The sequence below is a fragment of the Lagenorhynchus albirostris genome, chromosome 8 (assembly GCF_949774975.1).
Source record: "Lagenorhynchus albirostris chromosome 8, mLagAlb1.1, whole genome shotgun sequence".
NCBI classification, from domain to species: domain Eukaryota; kingdom Metazoa; phylum Chordata; class Mammalia; order Artiodactyla; family Delphinidae; genus Lagenorhynchus; species Lagenorhynchus albirostris.
The window spans coordinates 51,506,508-51,520,061 of record NC_083102.1 but is presented as its reverse complement, the minus strand read 5'-3'; the positions used below and the strand labels follow the sequence as shown (position 1 = coordinate 51,520,061).

Here is a 13,554-nt window from a genome sequence, read left to right as displayed (position 1 = left end):
CAAAAAGAGTCATGTACCAAAATGTTCACTGCAGCTCTTTTTACAATAGCCAGGACATGGGCATGGTCTCTTTTTGTCCACGTAGATGAAGGTGTAGTTTTCATATTAATGTGTATGGTTCAGGAGCCATTGGAGCCCTGGTTTGAAACATTTTCTTAAATGGAATTGCATCAATAGTACAGGTTATTCCAGAATGGTGAAGTGAGCTTTTCCTATAAAAGGATAGTGTTGAAAGAATTCACCTCTCTGCATTGCAGCTTCTACTTTACCCAGTAAAGGTTTATTTCTTCTCATTAACTGTTAGAAAACAGAGGTGAAGGATTGGCAAACAAGGTCATTTTTAAAGCTCTTTTCTTTTTTTTTTTTTTTTTTGTGGTACGCGGGCCTCCCACTGCTGTGGCCTCTCCCGTTGCGGAGCACACGCTCCAGACGCGCAGGCTCAGCGGCCATGGCCCATGGGCCCAGTCGCTCCGCGGCATGCGGGATCCCCCGGACCGGGGCACAAACCCGCGTCGCCCGCATCGGCAGGCGGACTCTCAACCACTGCGCCACCAGGGAAGCCCCTCTTTTCTTTTTAAAGTTTAATCTTAAAAGAAGTTTTGCCAAATCTGGTTTGTCTCTCTTTCTACTATTCCCCTCGGTCACCAGTTTATTCTTTTTTTAAAAATTTTTACTGGAGTATAGTTGATTTACAGTGTTGTGTTAGTTTCAGGTGTACAGCAAAGTGAATAAGTTACATATATACACTCTCTTTTAGATTCTTTTCCCATGTAGGCCATTGCAGAGTATTGAGTAGAGTTACCTGTGCTATACAGTAGGTTCTTATGAGTTATCTATCTTATATATAGTAGTGTGTATATGTCCCCCCACCTGGAATCATATTTTTCTACATCTGTAACTCTGTTTCTGTTTTGTAGATAAGTTCATTTGTACCCTTTTTTTAGATTCCACATATAAGCAATATCATATGATATTTGTCTTTCTCTGACTTCACTCAGTATGACAATCTCTGGGTCCATCCATGTTGCTGCAGATGGCATTATTTCATTCTTTTTTTATGGCTGAGTAATATTCCACTGTATATATGTACCACATCTTCTTTATCCATTCCTCTGTTGATGGACGTTTAGGTTGCTTCCATGTCCTGGCTATTGTAAACAGTGCTACAGTGAACATTAGGGTGCATGTATCTTTTTGAATTATGGTTTTCTCCAGAGCTACATGTAAACGAATGAAATTAGAACACTCCCTAACACCATACACAAAAATAAACTCAAAATGGATTGAAGACCTAAATGTAAGGCTGGATACTATAAACCTCTTAGAGGAAAACATAGGCAGAACACTTTTTGACATAAATCACAGCAAGATCTTTTTCAATCCACCTCCTAGAGTAATGAAAATAAAAACAAAAATAAACAAATGGGACCTAATTAAATTTAAAAGCTTTTGCACAGCAAAGGAAACCATAAACAAAATGAAAAGACAACCTACAGAATGGGAGAAAATATTTGCAAATAAAGCAACTGACAAGGGATTAATCTCCAAAATATACAAATGGCTCATGCCGCTCAATATCAATAAAACAAACAACCCAGTCAGAAAACGGGTAGAAGACCTAAATAGACATTTCTCCAAAGAAGACATACAGATGGCTAAAAAGCACATGAAAAGATGCTCAACATCACTAATTATTAGAGAAATGCAAATCAAAACTACAATGAGATATCACCTCACACTGGTCAGAATGGCTGTCATCAAAAAGTCTACAAATAATACATGCTGGAGAGGGTGTGGAGAAAAGGGAACCCACTTGCTCTGTTGGTGGGAATGTAAATTGGTACAGCCACTATGGAGAACAGTATGGAGGTTCCTTGTAAAACTAAGAGTTACCATGTGATCCAGGAATCCCACTCCTGGGCACCGGATTATTCTTTAAGCTTCTCTTCAGTTTGCTGAAAAATAGTTAATTTTTATTTATATTCTTCAAGTAAATACTTAAGAAATATAACTTATACTTTGATAATGAGGGTCAAAGAAGTGAAATGTCATGATTTTGATTTCCTCAGCATTTATTGAGATTTTTTTTGTGGCCTACAATACATGGTTAATTTTTCATGACCGTTCCTTTTAAGTTCAAAAAGAAAGTATATTCTAGGTTTTCTCTGTGTGCAGTTTCTGACCTATAGCTATTATTTTAAGCTTTAATCTTCTGTATCTTTGCTTAGTTTTTTTATCTGATCAGTTTGGGAATATTTTTGTTATATATTCTAGTTAATATATTGTTATATATTCTGCTTCTTTAAATTGTTCAAAATATTTCATTGCTGTATTATTGAGTGTTAATGAATTTGTGATTGTTATGTATTTTAAGCTGTTATGTAACATTATTTTTCCCTTATGATGTTTTGGGATAAAATTTTATTTTTGTTTTCTTTTAAAATTCTTATCCCACCTGTCTTTCTGGTTAATATTTGCTTTATATATTTTTTCTTTTTTTCTCCCTTTATTTTAAATGTCTCTCTTAGACAACACACTAACAGATCATTTTTAAAAAGAATCCAACGTGTAAATCTGCCTTTTGATGGGTAGCTTGATTTATATATTTATAATTACTGTTTTATTAGAACTTATTTCTGTGATTATTTTTGTGTTTCTGTTTATCATGGTTTCTTTTTTTTTCCTCCCTTTTTTTTCACCTTCTACCCCTGATATCTTAGAACATTTTCACTTGCCTCTGGTGTGTCTTTTTGTCTGTCTGTACCTCCCTCCCATGAATCTAACAACCACAATTGTTGTCTAGGATTTTACTCACAGATTGTTACAGATACTGTATATGATATCTCAAGTAACAGACTTTAGAGTTATTTTCTCACTCTTATTTATTTTGTAAATTATTGGATATCTTTTGGTTTACTCTGTATTGGAATACTTTCTTTGAGAGTACTTTCAAGGAGAGCTTTGAGTGGTTGACTTTGTGACGTATTGAATGTCTCAGGATATTGTATTTAAACAATTTAAATATTTAAACAATTGCTTACATTTAAGCTCTTTAAATAATTGTTTAGTGACTACAAAATATTAGGTCCATTTTCTCTTCAGACCTTTGACAATAATAATCCATTGTTTTCTTATTTCAGTAGTTGTTGATATGAGTCTGATTTTTGTTCTTCTGTTACCTTTTTTCCTCCTGGAGCTTGAACATTTTCTCTTGACTTATTTCCTAAATTGCACTGAAACATATATAAGTTTAGATTTAATCTGAGGCAATTCAGTTTGAGGTTTTTCTTTAACTCTAGGAAATATTTGATAATTATTTCTTAAAATACTGTCTCCCCCCCCACCTCATTTACATTTTCTTTCATTCTGAGACTTCTGTTAGATGGTTGTTTAAACTTCTGTTCTTTACATATTTTAATTGTTCATTCATTTTTTTCTATCTTTTTATCCCTTTCTGTGTCTTTTTGGAAGGATCCTTGACTTAACCACCTAGTCACTAATTGGTTCTTTTGCTGTATTTCTTCTGCCACTTAACCAATCCCTTGTGTTCTTTATTTCAAAGATTATTTCTTTCATACTTAATAATTTCAGTTGTTATTCATAGCTACTTGGTTTTGCTTTATGTTTCCAATTTTCTTTCTTTGAGAATATTTGTTATGTTTATTTTGAGTTCTTACTATTATCTGGGCTACTGATTTTGCTTCCTTTTTATAAGGTAGCTTAGTTTATTATATTTCTTTCAGAATGCTTGTATTATTCACACATATTTCATCCTCCCCTGTACTTCCCCTCAGGACCTCATATTCTCTTGAAGAATTATAAACTGCCTTAGTGTGCTGTTGTATACATATGTGATAGTGTGGTAATGGGACCTAGGGAGGGGTGAAAGCTTGGACCGTAATTTCACATGGGTTTAGGGAATAGGATGGGGTTGTTACTCAGAACTTCTAGGGTTGCAGTCTGGGCTCAACTACTTCTTATTGGCTTTTCTTCTAGGTGATCTTACTCTTCAGAGGACCTCCCAGTCCTGGGAGGAAAAGAGCCACTGCTCTTTTCCAGGGGCTGCTACCCATGGGTGTAAATGCTACCAGGTATTCAGGGCAAAAGGGAAGAAAAGAGAGTGCTTGGCCAATCCTTTTGTATTGGTTATCAGTTTCTGCCTCATCTAGGTTCTTATACTGTACTTGTATAAATCCTTGCCTCTTGCTTGTGCTGCTGCTTTCCTGCCCAATGTGAGGGAGAAAGAAGGGCGTATGAAGACAGTTCTTGTCCCACAGGATATTCTCTGCTGTGGTACAGGCCTTCTCCCACTTGGTATGACCGTATTCATTCAATGCCAAGCACCAGCCATCCTCTCTCTTTCCAAGGGTTTCTCAGAGTTTTGTGATAAAAATTTCTGGGGTCTATTAAGTTTTCCTCTTGTCTCTGTGACATTTCTAGAGTCTGATTCCTAGAGAGAGCCATGAAGCTCTTTTGTCTCTTCTTAGCCTTTCTAAAAATGCTTTTAAGTGCATACACACACACACACACACACACACACACACACACACACACACACACACACACACATGCTTAATGTCTTTCCTTAATTGGAATTATTTGAATATTTTGGTGTGTTTATTTTTACTTAGCAGTAGCTCTTAGAAACTTCCATATCAGGACAAAATAGTAGTGATACTTATGTAAAGTCAGAGAAAAAAGGATAATTTCTACTTGATTAAAAACCTAAGAATATAAAACCTTTTATTTATAACCTTAATTCACTTAATGTTTACTCTTACAGTCCAAGTAAATCACCTTATAGGTAGTCTTATGCTTTTATGTCTAATTATTCTAAGTTTTATTTATAAAATGCTCAAAGATAGGGATTCAACATACTACTTTTCTCTCAGATTCTAATATGGTGCTTGAATACTAATATAAAATTAATAAACTTAAAAAAACAGAAGTATCTCTCTGCAGGATTTGTCAGCCTCTTTAGAAGCAGTATATGGACAGGCCAAAGAAGGGACAAACTCTGAAGAAATACTGAAGAAATTTTATGACTGGAAGTGTAATAAAAGAGAGTTGTTCACCAGCGTTAGAAGTGAAACAGAGGTTTCTCTACAACATCTTGTAACATGGTTTCAGAGTACCTTAAAGGTAACAAGCTGTTGCCGAGTAGTGTCATAGCATAAACCAGGGAATGTTTTATTTTTAAATTGTCCACATGTAATTTACTTGTTTCTGAGAGAGAGAGTGAGGGAGGGAGGGAGAGAGAGATAAAAAAGAGAAAAAATATTAATGAGAATATGAATGAGAATGCTGGGATAGAAGAGTGAGGGATTTACACATTTACATTCTCTGTTTAGGACATATATGAAAACAACTTCACTCAAGTTACAGGTGTAAGATAATATCAGTGGAGTTTATTACAAGTCTAGTGTATATTTTACAGCTATGGTGTAGAGATAAGGGTATGTGCTTTGAGGGTAGTAGAGCTTTCCTCCTTTTGGTTTCTTTTTTAGCAAGACATATGTGTTTTAACATTAGTTGGCTAACTAGCCATGATTACAATGTTGTTTAGCAGTGTAAATCTTTTAAGTTTTAGTTATCTTAAATATCCTAAAGATATCTAAAATAAATGGGGAATATTAGTCTCATTTGATATTAGATATTAGAAAAGGTATCTTGCATATCTTTTTGTTTTTTTAGTTCTTAATTATTATTGTGAAAACACCATGTAATTTTCTAAAAGGCTTGGAGGCATGTGGTGTTGTGTAGTGTACTCAGAACCTTAATTAAATTTTGGCCTAATTTTGTTATTGATTCTGTGTTCTTCTGTGTGCTTTACATCCTCCTGAGCAAAGGGAAAGACACCTATAGTGTCATTTATCTCTTGGTGTGAATGATTTCCAAATATGCAGTTCTAGCTTTGTCTGGGGAAAAAAAAATCTTTAATCTCCTGCTACTTCTAGAACTCTTCATTTTTGGTACTTTCTTATGGATACATTAATGTAACTAAGTGATTTCTTTGTCTTCTTTTGTTATTGATCATAATTGTCTTTCCATTTAGGTTAATTATCTGTTATCCTTTTCTTTCATTTCCATATCCGTTCCCAAATCTAGACCTTCATAAACACAAATCTGAACCTCTGAAAGCCGAGTGACTGCTTATGACATTTATGTTCCGTATTATAGTTTGGGCCCCTGATGTCTATTCTATTTAACACCTTATTATAAAGTCTGTTTCCTGATAGAAAGCACCTTAGTTTTCCTAATGAGATGGAAACTATCAGGGTTTAATTTTTAACTTTGAATCTTCATATTCCTTAATGTTAGTGGGTCATCATTAAGTACCAGGTTTAATCATACCCCTTCTTTGTATAAACGCTGATATTGTCTGCCCACTACCTGTCAGACTTAAACTTGCTACCTGAGCAGTCAAGTTTCTTTACCAGTATTTAGTCAGACTGCCTCTTTTACTGTTCCCCCAAAACATCTTGGTCTTGTCCCTGTTTTTTTTCATAATTTTCCTCTGTATTGTCCTCTCATCTCTCTTAATCACTAATTACCTAAACAAAAATCTGTGTTTTCTTTAGGCATGTGAGGTGTGTATACCTTTTCTTTCTGGTGCATAAGTTTTGTGAGGGTTGTACTTTATGTTTCTTGTGTTTATTTCCCCCTCGTTGCCCAGTACATAGGTTAATGCTCTGCTCCAGGTATAAGGACACAATACTAATTGAAATAATTAAATGAGATACTTCATGTTTTTTATTTTTGCACACGAGGCCTTTGATCTATCTGTGGAAGAATCACTGACTTCTGAAGACACAATTGGTAATATTGATGAAATCCTAGAGAAGGCTGGGTCAAGTGTCTGCAAAGAGCTGGAGATATCTCTGATTGTGAGTATTGATAGTCTTATTACTGCTTCCTTTGAAGCAAAGTGGTTTCCTTACTAGGTAGAGTGTTAAGACTAGTCTTAGCTTTCCTCGTAAAGGCCTATTTGAGATAGTAACACCGGCAAGTTCTAATCCAAATACAGTGTGAAGTCTTATTCTTCCACAGGGTGGTTGGTATTTTGATTTTAGTAGGATATTTCACATGAAAAAAAAATCTAATGTTTAATTCCAGGAAAACAACTCTTTTTTTTTTAACAGATTTATTTATTTATTTTTGCTGTGTTGGGTCTTCGTTTCTGTGCGAGGGCTTTCTCCAGTGTGGCAGGCGGGGGCCACTCTTCATCACGGTGCATGGGCCTCTCACTATCGCGGCCTCTCTTGTTGCGGAGCACAGGCTCCAGATGCACAGGCTCAGTAGTTGTGGCTCATGGGCCTAGTTGCTCTGCGGCATGTGGGATCCTCCCAGACCAGGGCTCGAACCTGTGTCCCCTGCATTAGCAGGCAGATTCTCAACCACTGCACCACCAGGGAGGCCCCGGAAAACAACTCTTAATCTGAGTGTGTCAGCTTTCGTTAGCACTTGATTCTTGAGTCCGTCATACCCAGTGACTGTAAGTGTAAGATAAGACTCTTTAGAGTTTGTGAAAACTTGAAATAAAATCTGAAACAGCTCTTGGAAGTGGATACACAAGTTTGATTAGTAGCTCCCTTTCCCTACTGTGTATACTCTCTTTTGCTGTGTAAAGTTAAAAATTAGTGTATTTTGTAATGTTAATATTGCTCACTGGAACTCTTAACCAGTTTCTCAGGCTGCTTACCAAAGTCTCATTGGTTATGTTCTTTATTTTGCTTGTTTCTCTTTACCTTTTGTGATTTTATAAAAATTGGCATTAAAAAATACACATTACTATATTTCCCTATTGTCAAATTGTCCTTATTTAGATGGTTTTGTCAGGCTTGATTTTAGAAGTGGTTGTTAACAGATATCTAAAAATAAAGTGTTGAAGTTCTATATATTGTTTAGTTCTTACATTTAGCATAACAGTATCCCTGATTTCCTTTAACACTCTACTTCAGACAGCTTTAAGTATAATAGCGTTATGGGAATAAAATTTCCTGTATGAACATCTTTGATATCAATCTCTCTTCTCCCTAGAAAAATATCTATGTTTAAGAAATACTTTGAAATAGATATAGAAATTCGTTAAGGATATCATTTTAAAGTGTATCCATTGTTATCGAAGGTTTTAACTATTTTGTATTCCTTTGTATATAAATCTGTGTGTATGATTTCATTTAGGAGCAAGGTGATGCAGACAAGGAGATCACTTTAAATGCATATAGTCAAGTAGTACAAAAGATCCGTTCAGAGGAAAGGCTTATTGCCACAGTACAATCCAAGTACAAGGACAGTGTTGAGGTTGGATTATGCTTTATATTATTTGTCTTATATACTGATGCTTTGAAATTTTTAATACTTAAACTTTTCTCAAGTAGTTTAATACCCAGTGTGTAGATAAATTATTTACTATTGCTAGAAAAACACTATAGCCATTGTTAGCTGGTATATAATTAAATTCATCCTGTAGTGGAAATGACATTTCACTGATATAAATATATTGAGATTTTTTTATTGTCTTAAATCTTTGATTTTCTTATGTCCTTTAAAACATACCTTTTATCATTTTCTTTTTTTTTTTTTTTTTGCGGTACACGGGCCTCTCACTGCTGTGGCCTCTCCCGTTGCGGAGCACAGGCTCTGGACGCGCAGGCTCAGTGGCCATGGCTCACGGGCCCAGCCGCTCCGCGGCATGCGGGATCTTCCCGGACCAGGGCACGAACCCGTGTCCCCTGCATCGGCAGGCGGACTCTCAACCACTGCACCACCAGGGAAGCCCTCATTTTCTTTTTGCCTATACAAGTTTACAGTAGAAAACTTGCTATACACAGAAAGATAAGAAATAAAAACATTGATTATAGTCCCCTTTGCTTAAGAGATACTTACTGCTAGTTTCAGAGTATTTACTTTGTGAATGGTGACTTATATGTATGTATGAATATTATGTACACTGCATCATTTTGTAAACTGTTTTGAAAATGTTTTCTTCATTTAATTGTGTATTATAAACATTTGCCCATATGATTAATAATTTTTGTATATGGTCATTTTGAGTGATTAAAACATCATCTCTTGCATGGGTGTACAGTGTTATTTAACCTTTCATCTATCAGATGTTAAGGTTACTTCCATTTTTTTTTTACCATAAATAACACTGTACATAATCTTATTTTTTTTTTTTAATTTTTTATTTTTTGGTACGCGGGCCTCTCACTGTTGTGGCCTCTCCCGTTGCGGAGCACAGGCTCTGGACGCACAGGCTCAGCGGCCATGGCTCATGGGCCCAGCCGCTCCACAGCATGTGGGATCTTCCCGGACCGGGGCACGAACCCACGTCCCCTGCATCAGCAGGTGGACTCTCAACCACTGCGCCACCAGGGAAGCCCTGTACATAATCTTTGTACATAATTTTGTGTGTATTTCCTCAAATAGATTCCTAAAAATTGTTAATTACTAAGTCAAAAGGAATGAACATTCTTAAAACTTGATACATATTGTCAAACTACTTTTGGGAAGGGTAATTTCAATTTACATCCTCACTAGAAATTCAATTTGCATTTTCTGTAGCAAAGTGTGTCTCACTGCGTGTCTCAGCTTGAAATATTTTTTCCCGTTGTTTCTTTGATTGCTAGAATGATACTCTTCTAAATAGGTATGTGGATAATTAAGAAATCAGTGGGTAGAATTGTCTTGTTGAAAATTGAAGAATTTCTTATTTCAATCTGAACTCAGTAAATACTAGTTGAATCTTAATAGAAAATTAATGAGTGGTCAGGAAGCGACTGTTCGATTAATATTGTTGTCTGTGTGTTGAAAATATAACAACTCTTTCTCTCACTTAGTTTAAGAAACAGATTATTGAATGTTTAAATAAGAGCCCCAATGTGGATCACTTGCTGTCCATTAAAAAGACACTGAAAAGCTTAAAGGCTCGACTGAGATGGAAATTGGTTGAAAAGAATAATTTGGAAGAAGTAAGGAAACAGTTGGTTCTTACTGAACTCTGTGTGTACCTCATTTTATTTATGCGTAAGAGTAATGCATAAATACACTCTTTAAAATTATTCACATTTTGTTTTATTTTTCCCTTCTGTGTTTGTGTTTAAATAAAATTACTACGTTAATAGTGTAAACATTTTCCCATGTCATGAAGTGCTTTAAAAATACATTTTACATCTTTGCCTTGGTTGTTAGTAAGATAAGCATTTTCGAATAATTTAAAAAACTGTTGATAATGGACTGTTATAATGTCTATTAAAAACAAGCCTACTACATGCTGCAAGGCAATGGGGTACTCCCCCAAAGGCAGAATTTTGTTGTAAAGATCAGGATGTCTTTTGTTAGCTCTCTTTTTAATGGCTGGACATACTATTTCTTGCAAATAGTTTAAGTTGTTTTCATATTATAATAGAACTGGAAGAATTAGGACACTTTAAACTGGACTAAACCTCCTTCTTTAGGCTTGAAACTGTGAATAAACTGGCATTCTTTGTTTCCTTGAACAAAGAATTTACTTGTCAAAGGGATTTACATTATATCTTAATCCAACTTGAGTTAGCTTTCTTCCTCATTGGAGCATTTAAGCATGGAGTAGAGCTAATTTAATAGTTTAAAATTTTTCTAGTTTTATCCTATTTTGGGCTGTGGGGAATGGGGTCTTTTTTAGTTTAATTTTTTAACTTTTATAGAAACATCTAACTTTGAAAACATGTACCTTTTAAGGAGGCTTGTTAATTATCTTAGAGTTTTATGGAGTCTTTGTGAGTCCTACATTGTCTTTCTTGTAGTAGACATGCCACATGTTTACTAATTTTTTAAAAATCAAATCTTACATAGAAAAAGGTTCCAGGGAGTTTAATTGTATTCTGGTTCCTATTCTTGACATTTACTTTATGGTGGCAGTTGGTCATCTTAGAGAAAATGTACAGCAAATTAAGAGATAAGAAAAATCTATGTAATTAATTTTATAACTTTATTTTTATAATTCCTTTTTGTAGGTTTTGGAAAAGTCAGGATTAGAATAAACTAATAAATATTAATTCGACAAGTGTTATGAGAGATTGTTATGTGCTAGGTATAGAAGGATGAATAGAAATCAGACAGAGTGATTTGCTGTAGAAGTTGCATTAATTCTTACTAGGAAGACTTGTTTTGAGTCTACTTTCATAAGTCTATAAGGTCACTTTTTTCTTTCTGATTAAAGTCCGATGACCATGATGGATCTGAGATTGAGGAAATAAAACAAGAAATAACTCAGTTGCAGAATAGTGTCTTTCAGGAAATTTATCATGAGCGGGAGGAATATGTAAGTATTTGATGCTTTGAAATTTTGAATTAGTTTCTACTGTAAAAATTGAATTCAAATATCCATTTTTATGAAGTATACTATAATCAAAAGATCAGAGATTATATTGGCATAGTTAAGTTGGTATAGTAATGTTTGTGAATTTAGAAATTAATTTCTGATGACAAAATAATTCATAACCATTGTGCCAAATGTGAAAATTACAGAAAAGTATAAGGAAGAAGAAACATCATCTGTAATATTCTCACTCAGTGGTAACAGTAGTATAATCACATTTAACTTTTGAGTTTACTTCCTTTTAGTTTGCTTTCTGCTTGTTTTTACAAGAATCGAGATCATAACAGACACTTTTGCATATTGCTTGTTTTCTGTTCAAGATAAAGCCTAAAGTTTTTTTCCTTTATTAAAATCTGTATGAACATCATTTTAGCTTAAAACTGCAATGAAAACATTAATAGGGCATCATAATTTAGTTGAAGAATATAACAAAATAAAACTACTGGGTTGGGGGAAAGTTCTACCATGAATTTTTGTGACTTTGGAAGAGTTAGCATATTTTGTCTTTAAAATGGAAAGAATATTGTATTTTATGTTTCAGGGATGTTATGGGAAAGAAGATAAGAAACAGTGCCTCTGAAAAATAAAAATACTATGAAAATAATAGGCATTTTAAGTGTTATGCATTATTTAGCAAACTTATCTGACAGTGTGTGCTTCATTGTTCACCTTATGAACCTTGGATAAAATAGCTATCTCAAAAAAAAAAAAAAAAAAAAAAAAAAAAAATAGCTATCTCCCAGGAACTTGATAAGTATCTAGAAGTTTTACTGAATAAACATGTGATGTGACTTTTCTAAGGATTCTCAATTTACACATTTGCTTCAAAGTAGCTTTTGTAGAGCTACATGTTAATTTTTTCTTTCAAGGCTTTTATGATTTTTTTCTTCCTAACATGAAATAGCCATTATTTTAAAATGTTACTGTGTTCTGTTTTGTTGTTTGTACTGTGTTCTACTATTTTGAGAAATAGTCACAATTTTATGACTCAAATTGGTTTTTCATGACACTTTTTCATTTTAGCTTGTGAATGAGTATGGACTTTTGACCTTAGGCAAGCTTTTGTGCCTGTATATGTATATTAAGCTTAAAATTGGTAATTAAGTTTTTCTTCTGTTAGTAAGATGGTAATTTAGAACCAAATGACTCTTGGTTTTCGTTTAATATTTCTTGTAGCAGAAGGCCAAATCAGTGATTATATATTTTATGAGGTTATATATATTACTAGATTATATATCTTGTTAGATATATAATAAGGGAGTTACCAACATGTCACAATTGAATATATATTGATCTATAATAAAAATATTTTTTAAATTTAGGAGAAGCTGAATAGCTTGGTACAGAAATGGTTCCCTGAGCTTCCTCTACTTTATCCTGAAATAGGATTACTTAAGTACATGGTAAGCTTTGTTTCCCCTGAGAATTACTATTCTGCAGAGAGTGTTGAAAAGTGATGACGTTAACATTATATGTTAGTGTTAAATTTATAATATCCTTACTTTATGAAAATGTTCCTGAGGAGTGGTTTTTAGGTATTATTAGAACTTTTCTCAAGACTATCTTTAATACTTGCATACTATATTTATATCAATTTGCATGTTTTTTATGTCAATTTTTATATCAATTTGCATGTTTTTCTTTGTTTTCTCTTTTCCTCATACCCACTCAATACATTGCATGGCACTTATTTGAATTACAGGTGTTTATTTTTTGAAGTGATGAAGCAGTTTAGCTTCTGTTCCAGGTTAGAATAAAAGCAGGACACTGGGCTTCCCTGGTGGCACAGTGGTTGAGAGTCCACCTGCTGATGCAGGGGACGCGGGTTCGTGCCCCGGTCCGGGAAGATCTCACGTGCCGCGGAGCGGCTGGGCCCGTGAGCCATGGCCTCTGGGCCTGCGTGTCCGGAGCCTATGCTCCGCGGCGGGAGAGGCCACAGCAGTGAGAGGCCCGCGTACCACACACACAAAAAAGCAGGACACTGATAGTCATGAGGAATTTAAACAGAATTTATCTTTTAAGTTAAAGCAGGCAGGATTCAAAGTCTGGGAGATCAGTGTATTAGAAGGACTCTGTGGAGCAGGATTGGTAAACTTCGGCTCTCAGAGCAGAATCTGTTAGCTCTGTGTTTTATGTTGTCTGCTAGGGATGAGGGACTAGATGAGATGTTTATTCTTTTCTTTTCTTTT

At 34.7% G+C, this 13,554-nt stretch overlaps 1 protein-coding gene across 2 annotated transcripts in view; it reads left to right on the top strand.

Moving 5' to 3' along the window:
* Positions 1–13,554, top strand: part of STK31 (serine/threonine kinase 31) — a 100,919-nt gene that overhangs the window by 29,783 nt on the left and 57,582 nt on the right. For both annotated transcript variants that reach the window (XM_060156981.1, XM_060156980.1), the window contains exons 11-16: positions 4,963–5,142; positions 6,771–6,887; positions 8,185–8,304; positions 9,846–9,977; positions 11,207–11,308; positions 12,688–12,768. In XM_060156981.1, coding sequence (XP_060012964.1) covers positions 4,963–5,142; positions 6,771–6,887; positions 8,185–8,304; positions 9,846–9,977; positions 11,207–11,308; positions 12,688–12,768 — 732 coding nt within the window. The remainder of the gene's footprint in view (positions 1–4,962; positions 5,143–6,770; positions 6,888–8,184; positions 8,305–9,845; positions 9,978–11,206; positions 11,309–12,687; positions 12,769–13,554) is intronic.